Source organism: Lethenteron reissneri, chromosome 38, assembly GCF_015708825.2.
Source record: "Lethenteron reissneri isolate LAM-NWPU_2019-01 chromosome 38, ASM1570882v1, whole genome shotgun sequence".
In the NCBI taxonomy this organism is placed as follows: domain Eukaryota; kingdom Metazoa; phylum Chordata; class Hyperoartia; order Petromyzontiformes; family Petromyzontidae; genus Lethenteron; species Lethenteron reissneri.
Window position 1 is genome coordinate 1597145 of NC_083816.1, and position 21426 is coordinate 1618570.

At 46.8% G+C, this 21426-nt stretch overlaps 1 protein-coding gene across 1 annotated transcript in view; it reads left to right on the forward strand.

Moving 5' to 3' along the window:
* The window catches only part of LOC133351796 (protein phosphatase 1H-like), a 77324-nt gene extending 56364 nt beyond the window's left edge, over positions 1–20960 (forward strand). The window contains exons 7-9 of the mRNA XM_061567330.1: positions 2026–2133; positions 5135–5286; positions 9514–20960. Coding sequence (XP_061423314.1) covers positions 2026–2133; positions 5135–5286; positions 9514–9664 — 411 coding nt within the window. The 3' untranslated portion in view covers positions 9665–20960. The remainder of the gene's footprint in view (positions 1–2025; positions 2134–5134; positions 5287–9513) is intronic.
* The last annotated feature ends 466 nt before the right edge of the window (positions 20961–21426 follow it).

The window sequence follows — 21426 nt, forward strand, 5'->3', positions numbered from 1 at the left end:
CTCACCTTAAATTAGGACTTATCGCTTTATTGCATCAGTTTCTCGAATCAAATTGTTTCTCTCTCTCGATGAAGTCGTGTGGAGTTCCAGATGCGATTCGTGGATAGCCAAATTCGCGGATATCAAGTTCGTGAATAACGAGGGAATACTGTGGGGTAGTTGTGAGAAAATTGCACTTTTACTATTTTGTGTATTTGCTTATAATTTGGCGTTTCACAGCTTTGAGGAGCTTATTCTGCAGATAAACACAGAATGTATCTCTTACTCACCTAGTCAGCTCTACAGTGATTGCTGGTAGTGGTGGTAAGATAGAGCCTTGAAAGAGCTCAGATGAAAGCCTGCCATTATGTTTCCTTGTCCCTCCAAAATGTGGTGTGTTTCTCCGATGTTGTGGAGTTTTGAGAAGGAAATTGCGTCTCTATTTATTTAGGTGGAGGCATCTTTAGTGGTGAAAAATGTGAGCTGTGCGTGCGTTTGTAAAATGTGGTGGGGCTTATTAGGAGCCCGCACCTCCAATTAGCACGGTTGGCTACGTACGGTGGAAAAGAAGTTCTATATACATACGAGTCAGCATTTTAGTCTTTTGTGCCTGGGCTCAATACTTTGGATAAGTGCTATGAGGCCAATTGTGCTACATGACATCTGGCCAGAAATGGAAGAATAGCCCAGAAATGTCCTCTATCGAGTGGCTCTCTGGAGCTCCATCTAGCGCAGGCCCCTTTTTGGCGGTCCCAAGGGTGACGACAATTGGAAATGCTAAATGCACCGCGCAGGAAAAAAGGGGTTCGCATCTCCTGGCTGTAATTTCACCACATGTCACAGTGCCCCCGACATTACCCTGCCAGGCAAATTACTAATAATTACCACTTCACGTGTCATGCAGGGGCCGAACGGTGGAGGAAATATTTGTATCTCGGGAGAGCAATGTCAGCGATTGGCTTAACAAAAAAAGTGTGTTTACAAGATGCTTATTAAGCGTGTATTATGCTCAGCTTGTTCGTACTATTACTCAGCAGGTGACGCGTGGTGCAGATGTATAAAAAAAACATGAAGGTAAAACGATACGAATGCTGGAATTAAATGTAAATGGATGTAAGCTGAAAATTTCGCAAAGAAGCTAGGAGAGATGCGGGCTTGAAATGTACATGAAGATACAGAGCGGGAAGGACACGTGGATTAGAGAGCGCACGCTGCATTAGACAATTCAAACTGTTAGGAAAAGCGAGTGGCTCGGGCAGGACCTCCCCTCGAGGGACCGATTATCCAGCATAGAGATGGAGTGGCAGCCAAGGACTGGAACGCGTCTGAGAAAGATACGTCCATCGCGGAGATGGAGCGATGAAATCGGCTCATGTGCGGGTGCTGGGTGAATAGCTTCATGGTGGGATTACAGAAGATGGTGGCGGCATGGGGAGGCCTTCATCCAGCAGTGGATAGAACATGGCTGATTGAACATGGCGCCACGGTGCCGAGATGTTAACTACCTCGCCAAGTATACAGGAGGTCTTGGATATGATCCCGACCCTGACACCTGTATTTTTGGAGTTTGCATATCTCCCTCTCTGTGTGGTCATGTGGATTTTCTCCGGGTGTTCCAGTTATACCTCTAAATTTCGGATGAACGTGCATTTAGAGTATTTGGCTGCGATACATTTCCACGTGATAAGCCACTTCGTTGAGCTGTCATATTTTGCTAGGCCACTTCTGAAAAAGAGCTCTAAATCTCAGTGCACCTTACCTGGTCAAATAAAAAATAGTAAAAAAAAAATGGTTTAATAGTTATGCATTTTTGTGCCACTGATTCAATAAGTGTATAAGTGTCTACGTGTCATTAGTGGTATACTTAATGCAGATCTTTCCTGTTGTCATTGACGTGAATTGTGCTCCTACCGACACTTGGGCTGCTTGTCGATGTGCGGCGGCAGGGATAACGTCTATCTCAGCCGCCCGGCCTTCGTGCGGTGCCCGGGTGTGCGCGCAGGAACACGGGCACGGCCCCCCTGAGCGGTTGTGTTGCCCACACAGGCGCGCGTGCTGGCCACCATCGGCGTCACCCGGGGCCTGGGCGACCACGACCTCCGAGTGTACGACTCCAACCAGCACATCAAGCCCTTCCTGTCCTGCAGCCCAGAGGTTTGCGCGGTGACCGCCCACAGCCCTCGCCCCACACCGTGCTCACCCACCGAGGGCCGCGTCTTCCGCAGTGAACCTTCACGGGTTGACGATGATCCAGAACGGCCCCCATTCACTCCGCTCACTCGTTGGCTCGGTGCGCTAGTAGTCGGCTGGACTATCGCTCCTGCCATGGTTGCTTTTCCCGCAAACTTCAATCGTGGCTTCCTCCACACCGACAGTTTCGTCCCAACCACACTGTGCTCAACCACAACCACCACCACACCCCAGATCACAACAGCATACTCTACTATTTTACCTACTATTTAACTACATTTATTTTACCAGTTAAGGCCCACTGAGCTATGTAGCTCTTTTTCAAAAGCAACTTAGCTACAAATGATTGCTCAACGAAGTGACATATCAAGTGGAAATTTAAAGCAGCCAAATACTTTAAACGCATGTTGAGTCTAAATGTGGTAGGAAAAACATGAGAACCCAGAGAAAAATGCACGCAACCACGGAGAGAACATGCAAACTTAAAATATACAGACGTCTGGGTCGGGATGGAACCCACCCACGACATTCTGTATACCAGGCGAGGTAGTTAACATCTCGCCACCGTGGCGCCCCACCAACTCTATCCGCTCGCCCACCAACTCATTCCCCCACTCACTCGATCACTGGACTGCAGGTCACAGCACGTCGCTTTCTGCTTCTACCCTCGCACTGCTTGTCTTGTAATTCCCTTCCATCGGCTCGTTTATCAAGTGCGTATCACCTTGTGTTCATATTTATAAGACACTCAGAAGTGCTGTTTGTTGCTGGGCACTTGGCATTTTGGGCCTTTGGCCCTGTGCTCAGCAAACGCGATTTTACATATATATGCTTAATGTTAAGGAAAAACAATTCCTTGATTAAAACCACTTCTTTGGTTGACAATATATGCATTGAATCTTGTGTGCGTGCAATAATTGTTTATGAATCACATGCTGTGTGTTAATGCCGCTATACAGCAGATTATGTTGATTGATACCACAATGTATTGTATGTCAATCGATTCTTGGCTCTCAATCATTACAAGTCATCACATGTTGGATCACTTCTTCCCTACTTAATGATCCGTAGCCTCGTGTCGTCCAGTACGTACGCCACCGTCTCTGAGCTCACAGGATCTTCCGTGCAGCTGGTGCCCCCTATCAGAGCACGTGGCTGAAAACTGTCGAAGTTGGGGGTTAAAAACATCTCCAGAGGTCACCTGAAATATCAACCGCTCAAGAAGAGACGGGTTAATAGCCTCACCCCGATCACCAATAACGACTGCACAAATGATGAGGTTTTTTTTCTTCCCCCATTTAATTTCCCGTACCTCGGGATTTCAAAGCCTTTTGTTGTAAGACAGCATGAGAGCAACGTGACGACAGCGTTGTCTCGCGGCGTGGTGAGAGAGATGCCTGTTATTATCATCATCATCTTCCTCTGAAATTGTTCCTTTGCAAAGCGGTTGCTGTGCTACCAGTAGCCGAGGCCACAGGTGGATGTCGTCTTCACAGTGTGCGGTGACTCCCGCGGCACAACGGAGACTTCACACACGCGCGGACACGACACTTAGCAGCACGTGACAGCAGCGGTTGCTGTTGAGAATAGGAAGCTGTACCACGCTGCACAGCGTACGCGGGTGTGGAGTTCACGTCGGGTTGATTACGTAACACAATATTTGGCATTTAGCAGACTTCAGTTATTGCATATATTTACAAAATAGGCATAATAGCAAAGCTTATCCGGCCTCTTGTTCTGCTGCGCAATTTTCCTCGTGCGTTAATTAATCCTGGGAATGCCCATGAGATGCGTACAACGTTTATGTGAATGCGTATCAATAAACGTGCAAACGAGCATTACGCTGACTGACTGACTGGCAAAACCACACGCAGCTGAGATAACTTCCACGGTGATCAACAGCTTGTAGTTTATAACGTTTAAGGTTCTGAACCTCAGATACTTCACATCATCAGCAACCCACGCTTTCCGCTACGAGTGAGAGACTCGCAATTGTTATTGGTGTCAGTGGACAGCTTTTCAGCTTCAGTTTTTGAAATTTGTTTGTATTTGTCCCCTTATTAACACTCGCTCTGCAAAACGTTTCTAGACTCCTCTGGTTATCGCTCTCTGCCTTTCTGTGGGTTGTTTTCGTATGTTGAAAACACATCAGAGAGTCAAACAGCACAACCGCGAAAACCTCCGTGAAGGTAGCAGCATTCTTACCCTTGCCGCTGTGTAATTCTCTGCAAGCATGGTGTGCCTGTGTGTGTGCGTGTGTGTCTGTGTGTGCGTGGTATGCCTGTGTGCGCGTGTGTGTCTGACGAGCGGTAGTGTCGCAGTTAGTGCGCTGCGCTACGAACCCGGCGACCCGAATTAGATTCCCGCTCACGGCCAACACCGGTGACTATTATCTGAACTGGTCGTGGGCCTCCGCTCGGTCGACTCAGCTTCAAATGAGTACCTGGTGCGGTGTGTTAAACATCGCCACTAGGGGGACAAAGGCGGCCGGGCGTGGTGTTGGCCACCCACCCCCTCGTGTGCCGTGTCGTCCTTCATCGGTGCTACTTGTTAACAGCACTTGCCTCAACAGTCTGTTAAGGCTGCACGGGGGAATGCGTATGTGTGTGTGCGTGTGTGTGTGCGTGTGTGTGCGCGTGTGTGCGCGCGTGTGCGCGCGTGTGTGTGTGTGCGTGTGTGTGCGCGTGTGTGCGCGTGTGTGTGTGCGTGTGTGTGCGCGTGTGTGCGCGTGTGTGTGCGCGTGTGTGTGTGCGTGTGTGCGCGTGTGTGTGCGCGTGTGTGCGCGTGCGTGTGTGCGTGTGCGCGTGTGTGCGCGCGTGTGTGTGCGTGTGTGTGTGCGCGTGTGTGCGCGTGTGTGTGTGCGTGTGTGTGCGTGTGTGTGTGCGCGTGTGTGCGCATGTGTGTGCGTGTGTGTGTGCGCGTGTGTGCGCATGTGTGTGTGCGTGTGTGTGCGTGTGCGCGCCAGGTCTGCGTTTACGAGATGTCTCAGCGCAGCCACACGCCCAACGATGTGCTGATCATGGCCACCGACGGCCTCTGGGACGTCCTGTCCAACGAGACTGTGAGCGAGGTGGTGCTGGGCTTCCTGGCAAACTGCGACCCCGCCGACGCCAACCGGTAACCCTGGGGTGCGGTCTGTACCCGAGCATCCACGCACTGAGCCGGGGTCGCTAGGAGATGTTCACTACCTCGCCTGGTATGAAGGAGGTAGTGGGTTCGATCCCGACCTTGACGCCTGCTGCTGTATATTTGGAGTTTGTATTTCTCTCTCCGCGTGATCGCGTGGATTTTTCTCCGGGTGCGCCGGTGTTTCCCTCCACACTTAGAATCAACATCGTGCGTTTAGAGTAATTTGGCCGCGATCATAAATGTCCACGCGATAAGCCACGAAGTTGAGCGATAATTTTTTGACCAGGTCGCTTCTGAAAAAGAACTACGTAGCTCAGTGGGCCTTACCTGCTAACATATAAAAAATTGTTTAGTTTGAGTATGCAACAGGGGAGACTACATTTGCTTTGTTCACCAAGCCGCCACTGACAGGAGCCTGTGACGTATGGTCAAACGGCGACATATGGTCAAAGGGCCCCTCTCCCCATCCACAATGGCCAATCATTACAGGTACTAAACTTTATTTTTTTAAATACCTGGGCTGACACCGTCGACTTTTTTTCGTTGGAGGCGTTATTTTACTTCTTCTGGAAGCCTCTACTACTGGTATTGGAGATAACCGCTTTGCTGAGGAACGATTCCAGAGGAGGAGGATGATGATGACGATGATGACATACCACTGTTGATGCCTCCCCATTTTGATCTCTCTCACCACGCGACGAGACAATGCTGTGGTTACGTTGCCTCCATGCTGTTTTCAACAAAAGGCTTTTGCATTTGACTGCCAAGCTTTGTCATCCAGAGGTACAGGGAAATTAAGCAGACAAAAACCAAACCTTATAATTTGTGCAATCGCTATTGGTGATCGGGCATCGGATGCATTGTTGTATTTACAGAATTTGATATTTCAGTTTTAAGTTTTATTTTCAGTTTCATTTATTTGGTAGAGCCCTGTGAGCCATTCGGCTCATGAATCGGGTGCAACCGCAACAAACAAAAGACAAAAACATGAACAAGAAAACATCTTAAAGTGACTATGTGACACAACCACAAAAAGTCAAGGTGCAGCCCTGCAATTGCTTGCACATGCCACTGCTAACAGAGAGGAGATCAAACCAGCCACAAAGGCATTCCAAAACCAGTGCACTAACCAATCCACACACAGCAGCATCCCATATATAGCGTGCTCAACTAACTATATAAGTACCTTCTGTCGGAAAAAATACGAGGTACTGAAAATGAAAGACCCTGGATAAGCCATGGCATGAGGCCGATTCTCAGCCATGGCAAATATCATGGGAAAGTGATATGATGACATTGTTCTTAATAGCTTAGTGGATGATATACTTTTTTAGCGGTGCCGAGTGATCTATTTTACCTCGCGTTGATGAGCATCTTGACGAAGTCTGGTCAACCAGCCTCACAACTCCGAAGAGCCGTTTGTCCAGTCGTGGATTGACAAATGGCTATGCGTTATTCGTTATTACGGCTGTGCATCATACCGCTGCTGAAGTGATGGGTGGGCTGAGTTGATCCCTGGCGGGAGGTTGATCCCTGCCGGGCGCGTCATCGGGTATGTGTTGAAGTCTTTACCAATTGGTATTGAGAACCGAAGCCTGCAAGGCTTTAAGTTAAAGAAGCCAAACCTTCTGGAGGTCTCATCAGAAGCACGTGACCACTTGATGAAGCAACCTTCTCGTTTTAATCACGAACCCTCGCCAAGCAGCGCCCGGTTTGGTGATGTATAAGTCCATCGTATTGATATTCACACAGAATGCCAGATTGTGTGCCGTCCCTTGCCTCGGGAGCTGTTTGTGTAGCCGCTATGGACTTATTGTAATAAATCACACGTGTAATTGTGAATGGAGATAATGATGACCGTGGATTGTATCCACTCGTTGCCTTCGAACTCGTCTATTGTTCCAATTTAAAGCTTTCGTGACTGCAGGGATTCATCTTCTTGGTTCTTTCAGTAAAGTCACGTAGAATGGAAATAATAAAATAATAAAAATAAAACATAATAAAATAATTCTCACGACGTTTCGGCCACTCTACGTGACTTTACCGAAAGAACCAAGAAGATCGTCTATTGTTGTTGTCTTTATTAGCCGGCCTGTCCCCTCGTTACGATTACGGGAGGAGAGGGATAGGGTGAGCCGGTTACACGAGCTGTTTGGGTAAATTTCTGTCGGGACGAGTTTTTAGCGATTTCACATTCGCAGGCCGTCTTGCAGGCCCCCCCCTACACTGTTGACGGATTTGTATACGCGCCTTTTAAGTCGTAAAATGGCAATCACTTATCCCAGTTGGAAATAAGTTGTGCGGAAATGGAAATGTCCTTCGTAACTTGGCTGTGCCGTGGAAACAAATAATAATGGTGCGCATTTTTTTCAGCAGATTTTGGGTGTTGTATAAATAAATCCATAAATATGGAAATTTCCCTCTCGTCATCAAATGGCCACTTGCTTCTGATGAGACCTTGAGAGGGTTTGGCTTGTTTAACTTGAACAAGGATTCCTTTCTAACTACCAATATGTAAACACTTAAACACGTACCCGGCCATAGACCAGCAGTGTGTGCCTCATCGTTCGATCCACACTGGGCAGCCCAGAAATGTGTTTGGCACCAACCAAGCCAAGCCTGGTTACTTACTCAGGTGATTTTTTCTATCTCTTAGTGAGGTTAATATCACAGGTTTTGTTGAGTCCCATAACAATAAAATATAAATGTTGTACATTAAAAATACAGTCAAACCCGCGCTGTGCGTGGAGTTTTGGATTCGCGAGTTTCACATATTCGTGAGTTACTGAATGCGTGTTCATTCCCTATTCGCGACACTCCGGTATTCGCGAGCGTGCGTAGTGCCAGGCCACCCACACTGGGGAGATGCACGCAGAATGTTACTACACTTGAAGCTGTCTGCGAAGATTAGGGACGTCGCCTCAGCTGCCCGCTTAGTCCTCAAGTCTCGCAGTAATCCCGCTCCAAACTCGCTATTGTGCATTTTCGCTTCATGCGTACTACTTACAGCCGACTCGTTTATACGTTTCGGTATAAACGAGTCGACTGACGCGAATGCAATCGGGCAAAGTGATTGCGGCCAGCGCTCCCCCAGAGTGTTAGAATGATAACGACTGTGCGGCGTTGTAATCATCAAACACCCTGCATCTCCTGAGGCGTCATCCTCCTGAATTCCTCACCACCACAACCACCACCTCCATCGTCGTCAAATCGGCATCATCCTCAAAGATACATTTGTTAGAGTGTTATTTTTTTTATGATAGTCATTGCTATTAAACGTTCCCTTGCACCAGGAACGTCGCCCCAATTTTCCCTGCGGAACAAGGTTCCTGCGTTTTCAAGAATGTAACCCTTGTGGATAGAGAGGGTTTGCTGTATCCTATTAAGAAAGCATGTCTATCTCTTTATATATACAAAACGGTGATAGCCTCGTGACCTACAATTATCTGTACGTGTAATAACTAATTTGTCTCGGATGGTATTTTCTACGCTGGGTCGCCGTAGGTTAGCCTTGGCCAATGCGTCTCCAAGGTGCGCTGCGTCTCGTTGGTAATGAGGTGACCCCCGTGATCATCACCGTGAGGGAATCGTGATGAGACATTGCTGCTGAACTGCCCGTTCTGGAAAATAATTAGACATTTTATTTATTGAAGCATGGAGTTGTCCGATTATTACCTCGCTTCGAACTAGTGACCTCGGCACACAGGCAGATGGACAAAAAGAACGGACCAACAGGCTGAGAGACTGGCAGGCGAGCACTGTAGACTTGAGACTGGGAGGTTCAAATCCCGGTGAGGGTTAATGCAGTCCCATTAACCATGAGCAGCAGCAGCAGAGTGTGTCAACTTCAGCACTGGGGTGACAAATGGGCGGACAGGCGTGCTGTGCCGGCCTTCACATGTGCTCGCTTGACAGCACTTACCCCAACAGTCTGTTAAACGCTATGTATAGATATTTAACTTCTTTTGCACCGTACGTAGCCAATGCTAATCGGAGGTGCAGGGGAAGGACAACAAACTTGACACAATCGGTTGTAAATAAATAAATTTGCAATCTAGATTTGAAAGCCGATAGCTCCAGGGGCTTCCTAATAATGGAGGGAAGAGCATTCCAGACGGCAGCAGAAGCGCATCTGAAAACGCGCGATGCTGTGACCGTCCTTGTCCGATGGCCAGCCAGAAGGCGCCGCCGTGAAGATGTCTTTGTGCCCGGCAGGTACACGCTGGCATCGCAGGAGCTGGTGATGAAGGCGCGCGGCGTGCTGCGCGAAAAGGGCTGGCGCATCACCAACGAGAAGCTGGGCTCCGGCGACGACATCACCGTGTTCATCATCCCGCTGCACCACGGCAACAACCGGTCGGCGTGAGACGTGGGCGGGCGCGGGCAGGCGAGCCGGCGGGCCGGCGGGCGCCACCGCGGCCAAACCGCGGCGTGGCCGTAGCCGCTTTCGGCGTCGCTTTGCTGTTTTAGGCCGTCGCTTTGCTACCGCGGTCGATCGTGGCAACGGCGGCGGGGGACCGCATTGTGGGGGGGGGTGGAGGGGGGGGGCATATGGTCGGGTCCGTGGGTAGCGATGTCGTTTATGGACACCCCCCCCCCGCCCCCTGCGGTGACGCGGGCGGCGGGCATCCGTCTCGGCCGTTGCGCGACGATCACGCGCCGTGTACGTGTCCTGTGTTCACTCGTGGTGTCTGGCTAGGACCCTCCTCCTACTTTGGGCGTTTTTTGTTCGCGACCCCCCCCCCCCCCCCCGGAGTTGGGTGTGCGGCGTGCGCAAGGAGCCAATTCCGGGAATCGATGTCACGGAACCACATTCAGAGTCGCACTCGGCTCTGTCTGGCGGAGTCATTCGGCGCCCTGGCGCTCGCCGTTTCGCGTCGCAAAAGGAGGCAATGCTCGGTCAGTAGTAGGAACCTAGCGACCCGCGCGTCCATAGCAATAGCGGACCAAAGGTATAGCGCGATGCATTTGTCGTTTTATCCCCGTCCATGCGACATCTTGTGTTCCCGGTGGGTCCCAGGTGCCACGTGCAAAGACCCTTCTCTGCACGTGCGCTGGGCGGCAGCGATGGCCTTAGGAGAGATCGCGGGAAATCTTGGAAGCGTTCATCCTCTCTGTTTCATAACTGGCAGATATTTTGGCATTGAACTGTTTTGTGGTTGTCAATCATGGGAAGACAGCTCTTAGGATTGGACTGACACTAATTCTGGAGATGGAATTGGCACTAACCCAGCTGATTCCTGCTGGCTTTATGCCAGCTGACGAGTCTCGACGTGCATAACTTTGAAGCAATAGCGCAGCGGGGAATTGATAAGGTCAGAGCTGCACCTGAGGCTGACGCAGAGCAACTCGTAAGTACAAAGTGCCTATTCTGGTTATTGAATACCCATTCTCGACGAGTAAAACTTCACCACAACCGCACACACATAGAGACGGGCAACAGTTTTACCAACACCATGGGATTTTGTTTCCGGCTGCGTGACCTGTCCACACCCTTTGAAGTCGTACATTTTGCATCCGAATGAGCACAGTTAAAACACCATTTTATTCACTGCAGTCTTCTGGAGTGTTGCCTTATTTGAACACGTGTATTTTTGATGGCAATTGTCTGCTCAGAGGAAATGGCGGACATTTTTTGGAGCCTGGCTGTTTAGAGGCCTCGCTAGCGATACCTGCTCGTAAGTTTAGTTTGTTCGCCGCTGCTTTTAAATTCAATTATCCTCAACCGTAGACACATTTCCTAAGGGAACCTTTAAAAGCAACTCACGGCAAACATGTGCGCAGACGTTACCGATGCTGTGCCTTTGTTGGCAAGCGTAGCACGTCGTTTGCTGGCCTTGTCGTGAAAATTTGGACAATCTGAATGCTTGCCACAAAGCTCTGTTGGCCGATCTGCGGCGAAGAAATGTGTGGTGCGTGGAAAGCTTCACATCCCAGCGTTGGCTTCGCCGCGCCAATGGCGCGTCACGCATTCAAGGTAACTGCGTGGAGCATTGCCCCCCACCACCCGATGTGGCCCAGGGACCAGGCACCGCGTGACACCTTCCCCCCACCGCTTGTGCAATATCACCTCCAATGGGTCAGCGTGGAATACCCCCCCCCCCACAATAAACATTGTGGTTGACAACAACAACAACCCATCCAGTGGCCTACGACAGATTGGGTGGATATGACTCTGCTGGACCACGTGTGGCTTCATTGGTTGTCGTTGCAAATCTAAAGTCATCGCAGTCCTCCGCTTTGTAGTCAATTAGAGTACATCATGAACCAAAAAAACTCATCCAAAACAATCCAGAAACCTTTAAAATAAAAAATGTGTTATGACTGTAATTTGTTTTGAGGATACGTTGTGTTTGCTCTGTTGGAGTGATGTGGCTCCTGCTTAAAATGTGGGAGCAGGCGGATCGCTCGATGACGAATCATTGCTGGGCCTGAGAGAGCACGGCGGCCCTGTGTCCCATCGCTTAAAGACGCGAGCCACTCTGTTCAGCGCAAGAGCAAACGGATTTGGCGTCCACAGTCTTTGTTGTCGTGAACACTTCTCTTCATTACTTATCTGACCATTCCATTCCGTTGCCAGGAATGGCACAAACTGAGCGTATGAATTTTGAAACTTTCCTCTTGAAATCGCTGCAACATTGAAGCAATTCCCCTTCAACTCTCACAACTTAACTTCTCAGATATGCTCGTGTGTTGGAGAAGTGTTACAACACAAAAATGCATTGCCAAAATACAACTGAACACGCTTTTGTTATTTTTGTTTTTTAATTGCATTCAAAGTAATGCAACAATGTGTTATGTAAAAAAAATCGATGTATCTGTTTCAAGAAAATGTGAATGTTGATATTGTTATTTAATGTGTAGACAAAACACTTAAGTACATCAAGACCTGAGAATTAATAATGTACATGTCCTCTGTTGCAAATTAACGCTGTACCGAAATTGCTCATCTCCCCAGTTAAAGAGGCACACCACATACGACAATGCGAGTCGCAACAGCGACTACGCCGGGAGTATTGAGACTGGCGACAAAGCTGTCCATTCAGCGGAGTGGCTAGGGCACGACTATTGCATTTAGGCCACGTTTATGGACTATCCGCGTACGTGTGTTGAACTTCTTTCGCGCCGTACGTAGCCAACCGTGCCCATCGGAGGTGCGGGTACTAATCGAACCTATGTCCCATGTGTCTCACGAATGCGCCCATCCACAAAGAGTTGCCAGTTATTGATTCGTGCAGCTGCCCGGCAACAACAATAACAACAATAACGGAGGATTGCCACGTTGTGTGGTGTTCCGCACGGTGACCTTAAATGCCCCCGTCAAATAATCAACATTTCTGTTTTAAGTTTATTTTGAAGTACCCTGTGAGCAAAGACGCTCTTGAATCGGGATTCGTCAACAAAAAGCATCGGTTCCCTGGCAAACATTACAGGTCGCAATAAAAATAAATAAAAATACATAACGAAGAAGGGAAATGGAAACGAATCACAATCGTGCACGGCGGCTCGGCAACAGGATGCCGCGGGTGAACCACCCAAACTAGTCGAAGGTAAAAACTCGTTTGCAAACGTAAAATTAATAACAGTCAATGACTGTCACGAGCTTGTCTTGAATATATAAGAAGACAACGGTGTAGCTTCTCGCTGGGCTCCCGTGTAGTTCCACAAATGACGTAGTTGGCATTGCTTGAAAGTCGAGGCCCTGGTGTCTTAAAAGTCTCAAAACTGAATCATGACACATCTGTCAAACCTCTGGAGCGATGAGCAAAGTGCACTTCTGAACATGATTTCGCCCTCTGATTCAAAACACAGGAGCTGTTGGTTTCATTTTGAGTTTATCCTGAGTGTTACTTGATAAGATGAGCGAATGAATAACAGGCAGACGCAAAATCCCAATTGCTTATCTACGTGATAATTATTTAAGAACAGCTTTGTTTACAAACGTTTGCAAATAACGGTGCACATTGTTTCATTTAATGTGTGTGTGTAATTTATGGGCATGCTGCATACGTCAAGCACAAACTTTAGTGCTTCTCTGTTTCAAGTGACTTATTTTGATTTTGCGCTTTGTAATAGGTTTCTTTCTGCACATATTATATTACGCCAATTGAAGTTTATTTACTGAAAATTACCATATTGCACAGGGCAAACGAATCCACATTGGGCTTTCGAAAATAGCCATCGTTAGTTTACTCCACGTAATTTTAACATGGCATATCTAAACTAGATTCGAAGCTTTCCTGACTGCAGGAATTACTCTTTGGTTCTTTCGGTAAAGTCTTTGTGCCTTTGTGTGTGTCTCTCTCTCTGCTTGTGTGTCTGTCTGTGTGTCTCCGTGTCTATGTTTTGTCTCGCTCTCAAATTTAGCAATCTTTGGAAGAACGTAATAAGCCAGGTGGGGTGTTGACTATTTTGTTGGCCGACTCTCTGTGTTGTATTGCATTATATTTCCAAGTTTACTATGTTTGTTCTCTCATTCATTTGTACCTGATGATGGTTGCTTGTGTTGCAATCGAAACATCGTATTCTATTATTATTTAAATTAATTTATTTCTACGTGACTTTACCGAAAGAACCAAAGAGCATATTTAAAGTGTTTGTTTTGGTTGCGGTCATATTTGACACACACACACACACCCACCTCAATGATCAGGCTATAGTGCAATTGGCTCTAGGAGGTCTGGATGATCACGTAACCGAGCGGAGGACAACTTATACAGTCTGTTTTCCGATAACGCTGCGTGTTCTCATAACGCCAATTTGATATAACGCGATGAATGTATCAGGGAACACAGTTTTATAACGCGGATGCGAATTGGATTTAGCGCGATTGAGTGACCACACCTACTCCGCACGAGTAGGAGTAAGCAGTTTGTCCAGCTGCCTCGGCGTAGCGTCATCACGCAAGGCGTTGGGATGCTGCTGGATACTTCTAGCTGCTACCCACGCGCCTCAGTCTTTGCTCAGCCTGCGTACGCATCTCACGCGTTATCGCGGACTGTGCTTTACCGTATATTATATGTTATTTATTTTAACGCAATTTTCCCATAATGCGGTGTTCTTCAGGAACGCAACAACCGCGTTACAGGAGGACAGACTCTACACAAGTTAACAAGCTGGCCTCAACTCTCCCAAGTGCGCTGTTACACAGCACGATGTCCGTCGTTTCGCTCCACATCCTGGGAGCTTCTTCAGGATTGTAACAATCAAAAGACGTTGCGTGCCATACGCTGGAAACCCATTTATTTCGTTGGGAAGGTACCAGAATGTTGAGCGAAACGTCGGACGTCGTGTCAAATAACACGTGGTACGGCCCAAAAACGTACCGGAGAGCTGTACCGCACAACCGCAAACATCCAGGCAGTAGAAAGACTGCATGAAGTTGAAGTTAAACAAATATGTTAATAAATATTTACCAAGCTGAATCTGCGCACGGCACTATTTCGAGATTATACTTTGGTTGGCATTCAAATTGCATCGCGTATATACTTGTGTAGTGAATGTACACACGGGACACGGTTGAAATGTTTCGAAAAATTTTGAATTTTTAAAAGTGCCCTAGCCTCCCGAGAAGAAAATTAAAGTCAATATTCAATAACGTAATAACGCTCCATACATAACGAAGGCACCCAAGTCCACTTTGAGAAACAATCACGAGCTTTCACCTAGTTAATGGACTTATTTTATATTCAACTTAATGCGAGGATTCGCATTTGTTGAGGCAAAATGTGGTCGCATGCCGCGGCATATTCACTGGGAGTTGGAGGGCCCTTGGTTATAATAGCAGCGCAGGCGTCGCTTCCACGACGCCTTGTCTCAGGTGGGCTGTGATGCCCTTGAGCAGAATTCCTCTCAACTGGGTCTGGCCAGCACTGCGTGGCGCCATTGCAGGAGAGTCAATGACCGCAGATGAAAATATGGAAGGAGAGTCTGCTTGTCAAATTAAATTTGCATCGATCCATTGGCAGAATTGCTCGCACTCAAGCCTAACCCAATATCCCATTCTCACGCCGCTGTTAGACCATCTCACGCCACTCGTAAACTATACTAAACTATGTTTTATTTTTCTAGAAGCGAACAGGCCACAAATTATAGCTCGGCGAACACATGGAAATGTATAGCAGCCAAATCAGAATTATAAATCAGAATCAGAAAGGGTTTTATTCGCCATGAAAGTTTGCACAGACAAGGAATTTACTATGGCCGGAAGGTGCATACATTCAACATGTAGGAATCTTAAAACTTAAATAAGTGGTATACAGTCTAACTATACTAAAATTACAAAGTCTAACTAATACTAAGGGGCTAAAGTATGTAAAATTGTGAATAAGTGTACAATATAACATGTAAACTAGCCGTAATATACAATGCTCTAAATGCACGTTGTTTTTCGATTTAAAGCTTTTATGACTGCAGGGATTCATCTTCTTGGATCTTTCGGTAAAGTGTGACTTTACCGAAAGTGTGACTTTACCGAAAGAACCAAGAAGATGCGCGTTGTTTCTCAATGTGAAAGGAGGAAAAACCAGAGGGCCCGGAGACACATCCACACGATCACGGGGAGATCGTGAAAAACTCCAAATATACAGCAGCAGGCGTCAGGGTCGGGATCGTACCCACAACCTCCTGAATACCAGGCGAGGGAGTTAACATCTCGTGCAAGTTCTGCCTCGTGGTGGTGCAGCTCTCGTATCCTAACAGCGGATCCCACGCTGATACACGTTGCTGCACGCCATGGATGAAGTTAGGCCGACATGAACAGCTGCGCAAATGTTGTGGACTGAATTCCAAGCACGTCGGTGCGCCTGATGAGCAAGCTGCCGGCTTGAATTCCAGAAAACGTCGCTGGTGCGCGCGTGAAAAGTAACAACCCATCTGCTGCCCGTGAGTGAGCTCCTGCAATGTAACCAATGGTTGGATTGTACGGCACGTACTGCGCTGCGCCAGCGAGGTGGAGGCTCATGATAGTCGGTAAAGGCGCAGCCCTGTAATCGCCCGCTCACGCCACCGCTGACGGAAGGGCTTCCACTCGACCAGGGGTCGGCAACCCGCGGCTCCAGAGCCGCATGTGGCTCTTGACGGACTGCTTCGTGACGTTCTTTATTAAGGACCACCATCTCGTATTCACCACACAGTGCATTGCGGCTCTTGAATTGTTGAGGTTTCTTTTTACCGAATTCGAAAAAGAATTATCTTGTTATTTTGGTTGCTGACCCCTGCCCCCAGAGGGATGTCTAGAAATCCCCTCTCCAGGGAATCTTGGCCTACTCTTTCTAGGCTTGGCAGACGTCTTAGAAGAGATCAAAGTACCCGCACTTTACCCCACCACAAGCGGCCGTGACAATTGTTTCTGCCAGACCGGGAGATTTAAATAGCAGTGACGACCTATGGGGTGCATGTCCAGTGTGCTAACCATCACACCATGGCAGCGTCTTCCAGACTAATTATTATTTTCAAAACGCGCGAATACCAGACTATACAGATCGACGTGGGACTAGGCATGTAATCCTGGACCATATGGCTTATATACCAAGGGAAGCCACACTTGAGTCTGAAGACTTTTTTCCAGCAGGGTCCTGCATTGGGATGTGTTGTCCAACACCATTTACATTCTAGGCTCTTAGCTACGTAAAGAAACGAGAGAATCCGGAGGAACCCCATGCACAAGGGGGAGAGAATGTACACATGAAGGCGACCGAGTCAAGAATCGAACCCAGGTTCGTCTGCTGTGAGGCACGTGTCTCATCACCATATGCAGTGCCTCTGCCAAATAAGTCTCGGTGGGGCGCCACAGTGGCGAGATGTTAACTACCTCGCCTGGTATACAGGACGTCGTGGGTTCGATCGCGACCATGGCGCCTGCTGCTGTATATTTGTCGTTTGCGTGTCTCTCTCCTCGTGGTTGCGTGGATTTTCTCTGGGCCCTCCGGTTTTTTCCCTCCACGTTTCGAAACGTGTGTTTAGAGTATTTGGCTGCTATGAATTTCCACGTGATGAGCCACTTCGTTGAGCTGTTATTTTTGATTGCCAGGTCGCTTTTGAAAAAGAGCTATAAAGCCTGTTAGAATAAAAATATAAATTATGGATTTGAAGTTTTCGTGACTGCAGGGATCCATACTCTTTGGTTCTTTCGGCAAAGTCACGTGGGTAGATAAATCAGCAGTTGTCCTGCTGTATCGGTTCCACCTGATGGCGGTCGCGTGTGTTGCGATCGAAACGTCGTGATTGAATTTTTATTTTATGTTTTATACCTACTTGACTTTACTGAAAGAACCAAAGAGTTTTAAAAAAATTGTTTCGTTTTTAGTTTCATCTGGGTTCTCAAGTGTGGCGGATCGATGGTCTCAGTCCAGTCACCAATGACTGGGACCACAAAAACCCCATCACGTTACACCGATAACACAATCCGGATAAAACTGGGGGTTAAAACACATAGGGGAAATATCGTGGTACGACCCAATATAAATACATATGGATGTGTATGCCATCTGCTCAGTAATATTCCGTGGGTACCATTGGCTGCAAGGGTGATTTATGTCATACCTAATTTTAGTTTCCAGTACCTTTCTAGCAGAACACATTGTTCTACTAAACTTTCAAATTTGCTTATTTCACATCTTGCATAACACATACTTTTCTGGGTAAGGAACACAGAAAAATGTGAAACCCCCATTATTGCTGAGGATATATATATACTCCAGTAACTCGAACCTTGAATAGTCTGTGATAATATATATATACAGTTATGAAAGAGAGTTCAATACATTTAATGTGTGCATCATTAGATAGTGTCATTCATAATTTTGACAGAGTTGTCATTAAATTATTGGTTATCCATAACGCTTCGTGAAGCCCATTATGGATTTGCTTGTTCTGACACAAAGGCGTTGTGTTGCCTTAGATCATTGTGGGTAAAGCAAATTTCAGCAGAACTTCGCATTTAAATACCAAATCTGTTGTTTTCCATCAGCCTATTGGCTTTCTAGACCACGGTTATCAAGCAGCACGTGTTTTAGCGAGCACATCTGGACTGGGTTACTGGGCCGAAACCAGAGCAAGTACTTTATTTACTATTAGTGATTTGCGTACCTTTACTGTATTTTGCACTCCAATCGTGTGTTGTATTGTTCACTGTTGTAACCAGCTGACCCGCCCCTACTGGCAGCTGTGTGAGAAAAGAGCTTCACAGCTCATCGGATTCTTCCGGTCTAAAGAAAGATTCTGTTTATGTCAGACCTGTTCAACAAATACCGCTGGATTACCAGATGGTATTGGGAAGAGAACTCTCTGTAAACTTCGGGACCCCGTCCAACCCAGAGGGTCCATTGAGTTCTGCTTCGACTCGCTTTTGTCATGCCATGGAGCTGCTTGGTGACACAGCCGAGGGTGGAATGTTAGAGAGGTTAAAGGTCACCTAGACGCAAACCCCAGTGACTTGGTGTGTGTCCATCCGTCAGGTGCCTGTTTTAAAATGAGTACATTGGTTGTAATAAAATATATTTGGCCGTGTCTCCCGTGGTCTGCTTAAACCCAAGGACGACAATGCTGTATCCCTCACTCACATTGTATATACATATACTGTGATCCATTTATAGACTGCCCCTTAATGAAAACAAGTCTTGTGTGTAAATTACAAAGAGGGTCATGAGAAATCAAGTGGTGCATCTATAAATGTATCCGTGTATATATTTCGAATTCTCCATAATACAGGGGGTTTTTTGGGGTTAGATCGTGTAAATATATAAATGTGTCGTTAAACCCGCCACCACCCGACACAGCCAATTAGTGAAGGTTTGTCACGTAAACAGAACGTGGCCAATTCGTTCCTAGTACAGCACACCGGTATGTTGGAGAGGGCCAAGCCACAACATTTACAATCTGAGTACGATGTTTCACTAGTAATTACAACTAGCTTCAGGCGATAGCCAGATTTGTTTACTTGACAAACCTTGCTAGTGGGCTGTGTCGGGTGGTGGCGGGTTTAACAACACATTGATATATTTACGCAATCTCATCCCAAAAAAACCTGCTATGAATAATATTGGCCGCGGAAGCCTGCCACGTGCTAGACATTTAGAACTCTGTTTACAGTATAGTGCTTAGGTTTAATATGAATTCATATTGAATCAGGTGCTGTGTTGTATACCTCATGGAATGGTTATTTTATGTACTGGTAGTACGTTTGCTAGACTGACACCCTGATTAACTTCAGTGAAATAAAACTCAATCCTATCGTCACCCTTGGTCCTTTGACCAAAATCCAAAGTCTGGCCTTTCGAATTCCATTCGATGACCTGCTGAGAAAGAAAGCACAAATCTCATGATACCTTGATCGAATGTTGCTTTCATGGACAGAAAAAAAAGTGTATCGCATTTAAAAATGCAATATGCTTTATACAAAACATGTAACATAAACACGTGGAACTGTTGTTGTGCCGTTATTTGTTGTGTCTCACACAATACAACCAAATGTATTTCCAGAGAGAGAGACGTTGGTTTCCATTGCCCTCTGTCTTCTCCCTCTCGTGCCCTCGTATGCGATGCTTGCGTTGAGCTCGTTGTGACGATGTTTGCGTTCAGTTCGCTTCATGCAGCTTATGTAGAAACTTGTCAGTGGCGTTCAGAATAAATTTGAGAAAATACAAGTACCTAACGTTTGTGTGGATGAAAACCAGCATTTCCTCTGCTCTGATTACATTCCCGATTTTAAAAAGAAAACGCTGCCATGTTCTTAATACTGTGTATACTTAACCTTAAACGTACATGGGGGTTTTGTCCGTCTCAGTGAGCCGTGTTTGTTTTTGGGAGAGACCACACCATTGGTGGTAGCTTTTTAAAAAAGAAATTGTTATTAAACCTCCTCCACCTGACAAGTTTGTGACGAGTTCACGACCCCATGAAGCTCAAAGCAGTTGGGAGTGAAAAGTCGAACGTTGATTTTAAATTCCGCTCCTCCTTAGCGCAATCATCTTGGCGCAACCACCCCAATGTGAAAATCACAATTCAGCCATACGAAGAAGGCGGTGATCATTCAAGTCGTGAACATCCTTCAGCCAGCGGTAAGGAGGAGGAGCCGCATCGCTCAGAATCTGATCCATACATTGGCCGCATATAAACAACATCTTTGGCAATGTGACAGTCTTGTCGGCCGGTGGAGGGTATCATGGCAAGAGATGTTGGCATGAAATCACCACGGTGACCTTCGCCGCAACCGGGCGATGTTGCGCACTTTCGGTCTCGTCCAGTAAACGTTTGAGAATGTAGTTCAAGGCCGCGCAGTGTGGTGGAGTACAGCGTCCGTCCGTCTGATCGTTGGGAATCTCTGCGTCGCTGTTTGCACATCGCACTCTCTGCGGTGCGGACACTGGTTACTGCGTTAGGAACTAACATATTAACATTTTAACAACTCGAAAAAATGTCTTTCTCGTAACAGGTACGGCGTATTTGTTTTAGCGATAGATGGCTTTACTGGCTGTTGTGTTCTGGTTTTGGTTATTAAAACAATAAACTAACTTTCGAATGTTTGTAATTTTTCAACAAAAAAAATGAAGGCCACGGGAGCTAAGCACTTTTGAATCTTGGTTGAAAAGTAATTTATTTCAAACTGCTTTTGTTTAGTTTGTTGTCCTCACACACCTCCAATAAGCACGGTTGGCTGTTTACGGTGCGAAAGAAGTTCAACATACACTACATTATACCAGGTTTGGAAATTATGGATTATATTCTGAGTTATATTGTGTATGTGTATATAATGGCGACAGCTTGTGTGTAATCTTGATTTGAAGCTTTCGTGACTGCAGGAATCCATACTCTTTAGTTCTTTCGATAAAGTCACGTAGTTAGAAATATGGTCACCATAAATATAAACTCAGCTGTACAGCATGATGGATGTAATGACATCACGTGGTCATGGTGTTACCGGTGGGAAGCAAACTCGGGTGTTTGGGTTCACAGTGCAGTGAGCTAGCCATTCACACCGCTCCACACCCACAACATTTTACTGTTCTACAATTTCCATGAGTAAAAAATACGTACAACACGCATGGGACACGTTGTCATTAAATCGAATGAGATACATAATCAGGGGCATTTATCATGCCTTTATGAAGCCATTTGAAATGGATTGAC